The sequence below is a fragment of the Chlamydotis macqueenii genome, chromosome 26, assembly GCF_036417535.1.
Source record: "Chlamydotis macqueenii isolate bChlMac1 chromosome 26, bChlMac1.mat, whole genome shotgun sequence".
NCBI lineage: Eukaryota > Metazoa > Chordata > Aves > Otidiformes > Otididae > Chlamydotis > Chlamydotis macqueenii.
The window spans coordinates 3,454,670-3,467,852 of NC_141581.1; the positions used below are offsets into that span (position 1 = coordinate 3,454,670).

Consider the following 13,183-nt stretch of genomic DNA (forward strand, 5'->3'; position numbering starts at 1 on the left):
TCGGGCAAACCGCCGTAACCCCCGGGGGAGACCGACAGAGCCGGCGGTTGGTTGTCCAGAGCCTGAAAATAAATCCATGTGTGAAAACAGGCTAAAAGATCAGAAAAAAAAAAAAAAAGAGGCCTTCAGCAAGCCACTATCCGTCTCTGTCAGTTTTTAGCGCCTGGATTTTGAGACTAACAATAAAAACAGAGCCCAGGTTATGATGTTTGATACTTTATTAGCTGTCTATGCTTCTTTATAAATACCTGCGATATTGGAAATGTCACCACTATACAGAAGTAGTAAGTTATTAAAACACATTCGGAAAACGGCGTACAGACCAAAACGGCATCTCATATTAGCTTGACTCCCAGCAGTGCGTTCTTTTTCCTACCATTAAGTACTGATATTTGTGAAATAATAGTTTGTTGACATAACATAAGAGGCAAACCCCTTTATTTGCTTACAGTTTTCCCTCGGGTGCCTTCCTTCGCTGAAAACACTTTGTTATCACCGTTATCTAACTGATACCTTATTTCCTGTTCTTTTTCAGGATCAGGAGTCGTCTGCGGACAGGGCGGTGCTACTCAGCGTTTCCCAGCATAGGTCTCTGTTTCACAGGCTCCGGGTGTGCACTTAAATAAGTATTTCATGTCAAAGGATATAAAATAGTCTTTTTTAAGACCCAGGTTAGTAAATAACATGGTTAAAGTTGGAGTAAATGGGGACACATCATGAAGTCTGAAGGACAGACTAAGCCTACTTGTAGGATAAAGACCGGAGTTCAGCACACTGCAAGGTTCAGCCCTCTATATTTAAAAAATTAGGGAAAACAACTGCCTGGCCTGCAAAATGCAAAAAAAAAAAAAAAAGGAATAATTTTCCCCTTGCCAAAGCGTTCTCTCATGTTATCAGCGTTTGCTTTCTCCAAAGTGATACCTTGCTGTGCATCTGCTTCCCCGCTGAAGATATGACTTAAAAAAAAAAAAAAAAAGCACATTTCTGGTTGAGACCTAATATTTTTCCAATTAAAAAACCCTCTTGAACATCCAGTCTGTCCTCTGTATTCAGCTTTACAAGAACCCTAAACATAAATGAGCTTCGTACAGCTTGGATCACGTAGTCTCTATGATTTCTGCTTGTGCTGTAAGTAAATACGAAAGTCATCATGAGACGTTTGCCTTCCTGCCACTCCGATAACAGCTCTGACCTGCTGACTCACCCTCTGCACCGAGCCAAGTGTCTGTAAGGGTGGCTTTCAGCTTCAGCAAAATTTTAATTTTTTTTTGCAGCCCCTCCTTTATCAACTACTCAGTTCTGTGGCCCCATCCTGGAAAAAAATGAACCTCACATACAAATTTGGTTCTTCTCCAGTTGAGATTTTTCTGCCCAAACACATCATTATATGTGTACGGCCCACGCTGCGAGGGGCGCAGGTGACGGTCCTTGCCTCGGGTTAGCAAACCTCCCGCGAGATCATGGATCCGCGGGGCGGCCGCCTGGCTTTCTGTAATCCCCCATGCGTAATATGGCTTTTCCTGTCTGATTACTTGTTCTGTATTAAAATCTGCAAATGCTTATCCTGTGGCTTGGTAAATAACTGCCTAAAAAATTCCTTTTCAATAAATTTGTCAGCTGATTTCATTAGTCTTAAAAAACCAAACAAAATATGTACAAACTCATTGTCCTCACTCAGGAAACAGCACCGTTACACGTTACAAAGTCTTACAACATGCCATAGAAAGAGTTGCATTGTTCGTTAAAACTCGTTGTGTAAAATTGTAACCCAGAATGCCACCGCAGAGGTCAGACGAGCCAGCGTTCCTGGTGTGTGACAGTCCCGCCACCACCATGCACGGTAAGACTGAACACGGGAACAAATGAAACCAGAGTGGAACCAAAGCACAAATCACGCAGAGGTCGCCTACAGTCTAGAGATAATAAAGGAACCACTGGCCAACGCTTTTTCTCCGGGTAGGATCAACAGCTGGGTTCAAAGGCTCCTACAAACCCTGTCTAATACAGCAGTAAACCTACAGCTGGGTCCCGCAGATGTGACAGCGACTGTAGATGTCACGTCGATGGGCGGCGATAATCCCGACGCCCCTCTCCCCTTAGCAAATAAACCCTTCAGGACTATTTACAGCAACTGACAAAACTCTGTCGTAAAGACAACGTACTGCCTTTGTAGGGAAGGTGAGAGAAATCCTTTTAATAATGTTTGCTCCTTGTTTTTAAGCCTCTTGGGATCTTTTCTTGCCACAGTGGCCAAAACTGTTAATTTGTCGGAAGACCGGGTCACCAGCCTTGTTTCCTCGGTGGGGTCCGTACAGACACACACTCACAGCGACCAGGTACGACTGCACTGCCAACAGGACACTAAAGAAGGATGCTCCACACAACAAACCACCGCCTCTTGATGCACACCTACACACGGGCACTCCTTTTGCCCCGGTTTCCCCTGCCTCTCCCGGTGCCAGCGTCCAAGGGTCAGTGGGATATTGCTTGTCAAAGCCGCGGCAAGCCGGCGGCCGTGCCGAGCGCGTTAGCTCTTGCAGCCGGCACCATTCACAGGAACCTTGGACACAGCGGGGCAGTCGCTCTGGAATGTATCGAGGTCCTCGGTGGTGGTGGCTTCAGGGCCAGCGGTCCCTGTCCCCTGGGGCAGGCGGGCATCCCGGGGACCCCCCTGGTTGCGCCTGCTGCGGGAGCAGTCGTGGTGCCCATGGTTGCCCAAGCGGCTGGAAGCCACCACGGCTTTCATGGCAGCCTGTTGCGAAGGCACAGCAGCGTGAGCAGTTATCAGCATGTGTTTGGCACATGTGTCCCTTTCGATGCCATTCCCAACGTGCTTGAGCCCCCGGAGCATGTGGAAGGGGAGATGGTGGCCGTTCCTTCAGCTGTGCTGAGCTGGGACATGCAGCCCTTTGCCTCAGGCAAGGCTTTTCTCACCAGCAGCTGCCTTCACAACCCAGCTGCCGCTCCCCAGAGATGCAGCTGCACAAGGAGCTGCTCCATCATCCTTCACCCTCGTCCCCGAGCCAGCCCCCCGAGCTGCCACATCTCACTGAACATTTATCTGCTCCGGGCAAGGGATCCTTAAAACCCAGTGAGGGCGGCTCTTGGTGGACCCAGCAGTTTGCACAGGGGGACACGAACACGAGCAACCCCTGTGGGTTAATGGGGCTTTTTCGCCTTACCTTCAGTTTCCGCCTGGCGTTAAATTCCTGCATTTTCTTCTGCGTGCTGTCCATGTGAGCAAATTTAGCGGCTTTCCCAGTGACCCAGGGATGCTCCAGAGCCTGGTAGACAGTCAGTCTCTTCCGGGGGTCCAGGACGATCAATTTTCTGACCTGTAACCAATTTCAGACACACAAAGAGGCTTCATTTGTTAAATGCCCCTAGTGTTGCTATTTATACAGCATTGATCTGAAGGCTTCATACTTGGCAGCCCTGAGCCCCGGCGCTGGCTCACTCACCAAGTCCTTGGCGTTGAGGGAAACCTCATCCCACCACGGGGACATGAACTCGTAGTCACAGGTGAGGATGCGGCTGTACATGTACTGGTCCCCTCGCGGGTCGAAGAAGGGCTCGAAGCCACAGAGCCTGTGAGCACAGGAGAGAGGAGCTACACGCCGTCGTCCGGGCCCTGCGGCACAGCCGTGCTGGCCTTTGCCAGATACTCATGGTGGGATGAGGTGGAGCGAACCGGCTCATGGGACCCTGGCAGCCTTACTCACAGGATGTAGGTGATGACGCCCACGGACCACATATCCACTTCAGGGCCATACGGGCACCCGTGGAGGATTTCAGGGGCTGGAAACAAAGTTTTGGGTTCAAATGCACGGGTGTGGGGAGCTTCCAGCAGCGTGGCCACGGTGGGAATGTCACAGTGGAGGAAACATCCCCTGGGCATTGGCAGCATCTCCCTAGCCTGCTGCAGCCATCAGCCATCCCTGCATTGAGCTGTGCACAGCCTCAGGCAGGGAGCAGTCTCCCAGGGTCTCCCTCCCACTCCCCAGCTCTTCCCTCCTGCTCACCGCAGTACCCCGGCGTCCCACAGACGGTTTTCATGGTGTCCTGTTCATCCACGATCTTGGAGAGCCCAAAGTCACCTTGGAGAGATACAGAGAGGAGCAGTGCTGCCGTCAGGGAGAGGCACCATTAACCTGCCTCACACCAAGGACCGCCCCCCCCAGGGTCCCCAACAAACCCACCAATTTTAAGGGGAGCATCGGGGGACAGATCTGCGTAGAGCAGGTTCTCAGGCTTCAGGTCCCGGTGGACAACTCCATTTTCATGCAAATACTGCAGAGAGAGAAAGCGGGGATGAGGGAAGGAAGGGAAGGGGCAGGGAAGCCCCATCTGCATTGGACAGAATTTGGGAGGAGGTGGCCGCGATCCGGGACCCGGCACAAACATGGGACCAACTCACTGCCTGTTCCAGCTCCTGCGGTGCCGGCGCTGATGGGGCACAGGAAAGACATTTCCCATTACGAATTTCCACGTTTAAACCCTCCCGTTGCCATAGAAACCCCATATCTAGCCAACCTGTGATGCAGAGCAGCACTGACCTTCCTCCCTCCTCTCCTTCATCCCCCCCCCAAGTGCGGACTGGAAGAGACGCCTCTGCCTTTGGAGGGCCAAGGGCGAGTGGGCAAACGCCCTTCCCCAGGGATATCTGGGATGAGTGCAGGGCCCGATGCCCTTCCCCAAGGTGCAGCCCCTGCAGCGACACCCCTGAACCACGCACAGGATCTCCTCGCCGGGCCGTGGCGGGGGACACGCGCCGGGGGCACGTTACCGAAACGGCTTCCAGGATCTGCTTGACGACGTGGGCTGCATCCCGCTCGCTGTAGAAACCCCTCTCCACGATCCTGCAGGCATACGGGGTCAGCGCCCTGCCCCGCACAGAGCCCCCCCTCACCCCACCATCCCCCAGCCGTGGTGGGCATTAGCCCCTTCCATCCTCATCCTCCCCCTGCCATTGGGGATTCGTCTTCCTTCGTTAGGAGCCGGGATGGGGACTGCGGGGCCGGCGTACCTGTCAAAGAGCTCTCCTCCCGTCACCAGCTCCAGGACAAGCGCGATCTCGGAGGGCGTCTCGAAGATCTCCTTCAGTTTGATCTGAAAGGGGCCACAGGAGGGACACGGGTACGGGGGCTGGCTGTGCCGGGAGGGGCGCACCACCACCGGACCTCGTTCGGATCTAAGGGGTTCATCGAGCTCCTTGCCTTTTTGTTTGTTTGAATGTGATTTAACTGTTTGGAACAGCCCTGCTCACTTAATCACGCATTAAAAATGATGCTGGGAATAGGAAGAGACAGGCATGCAGAACCTTTCTCTTCGTCATATCTCCAAGCTCGTTAGCTGGAAGAGGAGCTCACCAAAACCTTTTTAATTTCACAGCTTCGTTGGCCACCCTGGCACCTCGGGCGCTTCCATCCAGCCCCGCAGCATGGGAGCGACTCCCCGGCAAAGCCTTGCCCTCGTCCCTCCCGGGACGGATCCTGCACGTGTGCACTTGCAGGGATGCAGGGGAGACACCCAGAGCCGCGAGGGGCCAAAGCCACCTCTGGGACGGGGGCCCTGCGACCCCGCGGGTGCTTTTGGAAATGTCCCTTGGACCGTTTTGCAGCAGAGGAGGCACTAAAGAAACTGTCTTTCTCCTGATTTTTGTTTTTTAGGTCCCACGCGAGGTGAGCTTGTCTGCACGAGACCTTTGTGCCACTGCAGCAAATCTGGAATTAACAGGTCTCTCTTAAAAATACATCCAAATACAATTTTTTTTTTTTTAATGGAAAACAGAGAATTTCATGCTTCCTAAGACTTTTGTGACACTGTGAATTTCATGGGGCTTTAATCATTACCTACATAGGCTGGGTGACAAGCCGCGATACCCCGCGGGGTGAGAGACACTATGTGGCAGCTTATTGCATTATAATAATACACGGAAGCACTATAATTTTCCTATTAACTTCAAAAGTTTACAATCCTATTATCATCCACTGTTGAGGTTGGTGCTGAACGATAACGAGTGCATAGACAGCACCGGCGTAAATAATGAAACAGAGCATCTCTTCTTCAAAAATCACTTAAACTCGGGAGTGCGCAGAACCCTATGGAAAACTCAGTGATTTCAGTATAAAACTGTCCAGATGGTTCCTCCTCTGCATCTCCGTGGTGCCACTGCCTGGAGAGTAAAGGAGGAGGGAGGGCAGAAATTGAATTTTCTGTTCTGTTTCTGACAACACGTTAGAGCAGCCTCTCTCCGTCCACGGCCGATATCAGCCGAAGCGTCCGAGCGGGCTGCTCCAAGCGGGCGATCCCCATCCCAGCTCTGCCCCTGCATCTGCCCGAATATTCTGGGATGAGGGAAGTGTCTCCATGGAAAAGGCAGAAGCGCCCGGTTGCCCCAAAACACCCCCAAGGCGGGCTCGCACCGAGCTGGCCCAGGGACTTAGGGACACCCCGGCTCGTTTTGCCCACATCGTCCCTGGTTTTAGGATGTTTTGGATTTCTTTTGGTTTCGCCTCTTGGCATCAAGGTTTCGGAGGGCAGCGGGCAGGCAGGACATCCCCGCTGGGGCTCCTCCAGAGAGCACAGCCTTATTGCTCCGAGGACGGTTGATGCGGGCTGAGCTGGAAGCAGCTGTGCCCGGGGTTTTGAGCAGCACTGCAAAAACCCGGCAGCTTGGGCAGCAGTGAGGCTGTGTCCTGGCAATGTCCTGGCCACAAAAATCAATCGGAGGGGGGTCTGTCGCACCCCTGCAGAGCCAGTGCCCGGCGCCGTGGCGGCAGCAGCTGCCAGGTGGCTTTTTGTGTTATTTCTTTAATTCAGGTCCTCTCCGAGATGCTTTTGCAATTTGCTGGTGGAACTAAGCAGTCAGGATTAAGCCTTTTGGCAGGTGGAGGGATGGGAGGCGCGGACCCCCCGAGCCCCTGCCGTTGCAGAGGGGCCGACACGACGGCCCCGGCTCTGCTGACACCAGCGGTGATTAGATCCGCTCCCAGGCGTTGCGAATCGTTCCAGCCAAGCCACCGTTATCCCCTGAGCGCTGAGCAAGAGAAACAGCAGCCGGCCGCGCCGAGACGCAGCACCCAGCACCCACGGCCCCATCCTCCCCTTTTATCTCCCCTTGCAGGATTCATTACAGATGGGCAATTTTCTGTGGCATTCATTTGATCTCCTCGATGGAAATTGCTTAGCAAATGGAAATCTGAGGCCAGGGGACAGGAGGGAGGATGGGTGGGGAGGGGGGGGGCCAGCCCTCGATATCAGAGCTGGGAAGTGCAAAGATGCTGCAAGGACCAGGAATTTCATGCGGCAGCAAGGAGTCACCGTGCCATGGCGAGGACCCGGCACTCCGAGCCCATCTGCGAGGCAGGGATGGGACATGGGGTGCAGGCAGGATTTCCCGTGGGGTCGTACTCACGATATTGGGGTGCGAGAGCCGCAACAGGACCCCGATTTCCGTCCTCACGATCTTTTTGTCAATCTGGAAAGCAGAGCCCGCACGGAGGTGGCGTTATCTCTGCCACCAGGTCTGGCTCCAGCCCCCTGCCATGCAGAGACCCCTCTCATGCACCCAATACCCCCCCGACCCAGCCTGCTGCACCCCCACCCCAAGCCCTGGCACTTTTTTCCATCCAGGACCCCCAGACGGTGGGAGCAATGCCCAGCCAACAGCCTCATGCCCATCCCAGTGCCAAGGTGCTTTGAGAGTGGAGCAGAGACCACCCCACCTCACCCCGCAGCCCTCCTCCCACCAACACTCACCGTCTTCTTCAGTATCTTGGCGGCGTACGGGGCGCCCGTGCCCTTCTCCTCGCAGCTGTACACCACCGAGGTGGCTCCCCTATGGGAGGGCGGAGGTGCGTGAGGTGGCCTGGATGCGACCAGGACAGAGTGGGAGTCCCACTTGCCCCGTGCTCCCCACCATGACCTTTGCTAGCACCAGACCCTGGGAGCTCCGCGTGCACCTTTCCCCTGTGCATTCCCCTCCCCGCATCACGTCCAGTTTTCCTGGGTAAAGGCGTTTTAATTAAACCCGAGTCCTACAGGGTGTTTAAATCCTTAAGCGGCTTTCACAACAGGACGGAGCCTCCCTCTCCGTGCTTGCGGCCGCGAGGACAACCTCAGTGGGGACCGCAGGGACGCTGCGAAGGGTCCGCGTCATGGCCACGTCCCTGGTGAGGCCACGGCACACAGGGTGATCCCACACCGCCGCAAAACCTCCCTGCCAGGTTAAACCACCCTGAGTTACAGGAGAGATTGTTCCCGTGAAGCCTCCAGCAGCGCCCCTCGGCTGCCAGTGATTTTTAGATCTGGTTAATGATGTTTTCTAACCACTGGACGGTGAAATCACCCCATTGCTGCAGGCCATTACGGGGCTCGTTTGCAGTTTCATCTTCACTGCCTCGCTCCTCAGAGCAGATTAATTCTTGCCCACGAGGAATCAACCACGTTTTATTGCTCTTTGGCTTCCCTGTCTTCTGGGATCGAGTTCAGGCTCTGCCTCGAGGTGCACAGCATCTCTGACTGCCCCACGCCCCGGGCCCAGGCAAGCACTGACCCCAAAAGGCCAGCCCCGTGCCACACAGTGTCTTTTACACTAAAATCTCCCCTGAGACCAAGACCAAGCCACAGCGCCGCCGCAAGCAACCCTGTGCTGCAGCCCCACGTGCCAAATGCCCCGCCGCCGCAAGCGCTCCCTGAGGTGCTCTCATGAAAGAGAGAGATTTGCTTTAAAAACAAGAGCGGATTTTGCAACTCATCCGACTGAACTTGGGAATCACGTTCCCATGGCAATGGCAGAGCTGAGTACCAGGTACCACAGGGATGCTGTGGGGCCTGGGGGGTGCTGCAGGGCCAGCAAAACCCAGCAATTTTAGACCTTGGCCATTTTCAAAACATTTCCTTCCTTTTGCTCCACATTTTCTATGAAATTTTATTTTGCAAATAAAAAAAAAGCAATTTGGAAACAAATTGCTTAGGCTTGGAGGGGCGAGGTGGCCATCACCTTTCTCTTCTCCAGCTCAGGAAAATGGGAAGAAGGCTTCAATTTGAACCCAGAATGGCATTGCCACTGCTTCAACAGCAGCAATAATGTGCTTCTAGCGGGAGAAAAAGCCACGAGCATCTCCCCTGGCTGCGGCATCCCCCCGCAAGCCCCCCCGCAGCTCACGTCAGGCACCGCTCCCAAACGCGCAGAGTGGTTTGCAGTAAACCAGTGGCACTCTGCTTTCTGCGCGCGGTGGGTGCCTGGATATTATCCTGATTTCCCAGCCGGCCCGGGCGTGGGGGCAGGACCCAGCAGCCGCCACTCTTCATCCCTCCGCCCTCTGAATCCCAGCCCGGACCTGGCACCTCTTACCCTCCCGCAAGATTTTTCCGCACGGACGATATACAGCCTGATTCCAGCTGCTAACAGAATGTTTAGAAGCCGTTGGCTCAGCGTTTAGGAGGTGCTGGGGTTGCTCCCCAGCTGCAGCGCTCGCTGCTGCTTAAGGCCTCAAATAAACATCCGCAATCATAGAATCACAGAATCATAGAATGGTTAGGGTTGGAAGGGACCTTCAAAGGTCATCTAGTCCAACCCCCCTGCAAGGAGCAGGGACATGCCCAACTGCTTGACTGCAACAGGACATAATTGCATTTGCTTTACAGATGAACTGGAAAATGTCCAACAATGGGATTTGCCGAGAGAGGCTGGACCGGCGGCAGGGGCACGTGCAGTCTGCCGAGCGTGGGGACATTGGTGCGAACCCACAGCCAGGCCAGTGCCCCGGCCGGATGCTGCTGCCCACAGCCACGCTGCAACGGCCGAGAGCAGCCCCGAGGCTGCTTTGAGTCACCCACGTCTGGCTGGGTCCTCCCCGCTGGCACGGCAGTGCGGTGAGGGGACAACCACCGCCTGCTCCCTCCATCCGTCTCCTGCTTCCTGTGGCTTCTAAGGCCAGAGCAGGACCTGACCTCGCAGTCCGGCACCGAGGCGCTGAGTGAAAGCAGTCCCCAGCGCGCCGGTTCCACCGCATGCCCAACGCACTGGCCGTGCAGCCATGAGCAGACAGCGCTGAGACACAGACCAGTTTGATTGAAACCTGAATGCTGAAACTGGATGGACAGATGGATGGACGGGGTTCCCAGGGCTCAGAGCCTGTCCCCCTGTCCTACATCCATCTGTGCAGGGCTGCGGGCTGCCAAGCTGGTTTTTAGGCTCAAAAGCTCCTCTGCTGATGGAACTGGCTGCCCCAACCTGAACGACCACCACTGAAACATCTGCTCCAGAGCCAGGGCTCAGTGGGTTCCACAGCCCCCACCTCCCGCTCCAGCGGGACCGCCAAACTGTCTGCACACAGGATGCCGGTGCTCCCTTGCACCCCTCTGCCCTTGCTGAGGGAAGGGCCCCCTTGCCCGCATCCCCATCCTGCGGAGCAGCGGGCAGAGAGGAGCCTCCGCTCCGCTGGTGAGGGGCAGCTCCACGGTGGCACGCTTTGGTCTGTGCTAACGAACCCAGCCCAGAGAAACGCAGATGATTCAAAGGGCAGGAGTCAGAGGAGACTTTCCAGGGTGGAAGAGAACTGGCTGGGTCTGAGGCCACTTCCCAGGGCAGGAGGGCATCCCTCTCCTCCCAGTGATGATTGTGGCACGGGAGCTTCTTGGTGCCAGCGCTGCTACTCTCTTCCATGGGATGTGGGAGCTGGGCCTGGGCATCTCTGGGACCTGTCACGGCCCCTGGGGCACCGGCAGCCTCCTGGGCACACGGGCACTTGGCACTGACCCTGGGCTCCCCCGGAGGCTGCATCCCAAGGGGCCCCAGGAGGGCTGGGAAAGGGCCAAGGAGCCATGGGGTGGTGGCAGGGACCATGTGCCAGTGGCGAGGGCGAACCCGCCGGGGAAGCAGAGATGGGCACTGCTGTTGGGCAGGTTTAAAACGTGTGTCTCCTGGCAGCCCTGGGAAACGGCACACAGCACCCATGGGACCTGGCATGCCAGCCCTGGTGTCCCCTGCCCACGAGGATTTACAGTAGGGCCTCTAATAAATTAGTCCCAAGAGCCTCCACCAAACGGCCAGTGTCTGCCGAGGCGGCTCCTGCCAGTGCCACCGCACAGCTCATGGCCACGGGAACGCAGCCGGTACCCTCGGTGGGGCGTTCCGATGCTGCAGCGTCACGACAGACCCCAAGTCCCAGCTCACACACGAGGGCAGGGTCTCCCTCCGTTGCCCCTTATCCAGCCCCCCCATCCCGCCCCACATCCCTCCCTCTCCCCAGCAGGCCAGTCCCTGCCCTGATCGGGACACACTCCCATGCAAGCAGGGCTCCTGCCCCTCAACAGCCCCTGCCCGACCCCCCTGCCAGCCGGTACCGTCCCAGCTCAGGGCCCACGACGTAGAAATCTTCCAGGGCCATCTCACGGTGGGAGCCGTCGATCCAGTATTCGCTGCCAGTCTTGGAGGAGGGCATGGCGGGCCGGGGGCGGCGAGCTCCTGCCAGCTGCTTGGAAAAGGAGATTCCAGCATTGCCGCGGCCCCCCCGGCCTCGCTGCCCCAAGCCTGCCAGTGCCCAGATGGCCCAGCAGAAAGCAGCGCTGGGGATTATCGAGCGCAATGAAGTCGTAGCCACAAATCTCCGTCCCGTCAGGCACGTACGCTGTCTTTTTGGAGATAACACCCGCCCCCCAGCCCGTGGTGTGTGTCCCCCCAGCTTTTCACACCAGCCCCCTCCCCATCCCCACCTTTCTGGGGCTGCCACAGCTTTTCAGAGCCTGGCAGGCCGGACTCTGCCCCTGCAGCGCAGGCCGTGCCCCACATATTTGCCCCCCCCTTATTCCTGCAGTCACCCCCAAACCCTCCCTGGCAGTCTCTTGTTCTTTGCAAGCCCATTAAGATTCGGGTCAGATGTGGGGACCCGGCACATACCGTTAGCTGCAGTGGCGCTGTGTGACAGACCCGCATCCCCCTCGCCGCTGCCTCATCCCCAGCGTGGGGCGGCTGCGGGGAGGGTGGGTGCTGGGCGCAGGGGGGTCCCTCAGCCCCCCATACGCCTCGGTGCTGCCCCTGCGCCTGGCCGCAGCCCCCTGGGCCCGTGCTGGCAGCCGGTGGGCTGGGCCCCACGCTGATCCCCACCGGGGCGGGGGTCAGGGCTCAGCTCCTTGGCGGTGCTCCGCAGGGATGGAGGGATGCGGGGATGTAGGGATGGGAGAGATGGGAGGGATTCAGGGATGGTAGGATGCAGGGATGCAGAGATGGGAGGATGCAGGGATGGAGGATGCAGAGATGGGAGGATGCAGGGATGCAGATGGAGGATGGAGGGATAGGAGGATGCCGGGATGCATGGATAGGAGGGATGCAGGACCGCCCGGAGGCAGGAAGCGGGGATGCAGGGACGCAGGCAGAGAGGAAGGTGGGGACGCGGGGTCGGGGCTGCGGTGCCCGGGGACCCTCCCAGGCAGCATCACAGCCCGGCTCGGCCGTGCCACCCCACGGCACCGCGCCGCCACTGCACCGCGCCCGCCAGCCCCGCACCCCGCGGGACCCCGCGCCGTGCTCGGGGGGGCGCAGGGCGGTCCCGGGCCCCCGCCCCAGGCTCCAGTCACTCCCCATCGCTCGCAACCCAGTGCCTGGATCCGGCCCCGCGGTGGGGTCAGGCTGCGGGGGGCATCGCGCAGGACCGGGCCCCGCTCCCCGGGGAGCGCCCACAGCCCCGCACGCACGCAGGGGCCCGATCCTGCTCCGCTCCCCGGGGAGCGCCCAGAGTCCCGCACCCACCTCGGGGCTCGAGGGCCCGATCCTACCCCGCCCCGGGGGGCGCGGGCGCTGCCGGGCGCTGCCGCACGGTGACGCCGTCGCCCACCGGATGGGAACGGGGAGGGGGGGTTGGGGGGAGCGGAGGGGGGTGGAATAGGGGCGGGGGCGGGGGAGGGGGAGGGGAAGGGCGGAGCTGAGATTGAGATTGGGGCGGGATTGGACTGGGGGATGGGAAGGGGTGGATTAGGGGGAGGGGCGGGGCGGGGCCAAGGATGGGACTGGGAGTGGGACTAGGGATCGGGAGCGGGACCGGCATAGGGTTGGGGCCAGGAACAGGGTGGGAATGGAGGCAGGATTGGGGAGGGAGTGGGGTTGGGGTGGAGTGAGGCTGGGAATGTGGTTGGGATGGGATGAGAATGGGACTGGGATTGGGGATGGGATTGGGACTGG

General features: G+C 57.7%; 1 protein-coding gene across 2 annotated transcripts; it reads right to left on the reverse strand.

Annotated features, from left to right (window-relative positions):
* Nucleotides 1-200: 200 nt before the first annotated feature.
* Nucleotides 201-12,824, reverse strand: LOC104484995 (calcium/calmodulin-dependent protein kinase type IV). 2 transcript variants are annotated; one of them, XM_086767592.1, is made up of 12 exons: nt 12,755-12,824; nt 11,353-11,480; nt 7,762-7,840; nt 7,418-7,480; nt 5,027-5,109; nt 4,787-4,859; nt 4,200-4,290; nt 4,023-4,097; nt 3,723-3,798; nt 3,462-3,588; nt 3,183-3,335; nt 201-2,752 (listed from the first exon to the last, which is right to left on the reverse strand). In XM_086767592.1, the coding sequence occupies exons 2-12, from the start codon at nt 11,448-11,450 to the stop codon at nt 2,528-2,530; spliced, it is 1,143 nt and encodes a 380-aa protein (XP_086623718.1). In that variant the 5' UTR covers nt 11,451-11,480; nt 12,755-12,824; the 3' UTR covers nt 201-2,527. The 2 variants fall into 2 exon arrangements, with proteins under 2 accessions (XP_086623718.1, XP_086623717.1); XM_086767591.1 differs by lacking the exon at nt 12,755-12,824 and adding an exon at nt 11,906-12,545.
* Nucleotides 12,825-13,183: the final 359 nt, after the last annotated feature.

Bases quoted from the DNA above. Each gene is read 5' to 3' on its own strand.
- LOC104484995 (XM_086767591.1), bottom strand. From the start codon at position 11,941: ATGCGGGTCTGTCACACAGCGCCACTGCAGCTAACG. The intron at 7,841-11,352 runs GTACCGGCTGGC...GCCCTCCCATAG, and splicing joins GTGGGCCCTGAGCTGGGACG to GGGAGCCACCTCGGTGGTGT. The intron at 3,336-3,461 runs GTGAGTGAGCCA...AATTGGTTACAG, and splicing joins CCCTCAACGCCAAGGACTTG to GTCAGAAAATTGATCGTCCT.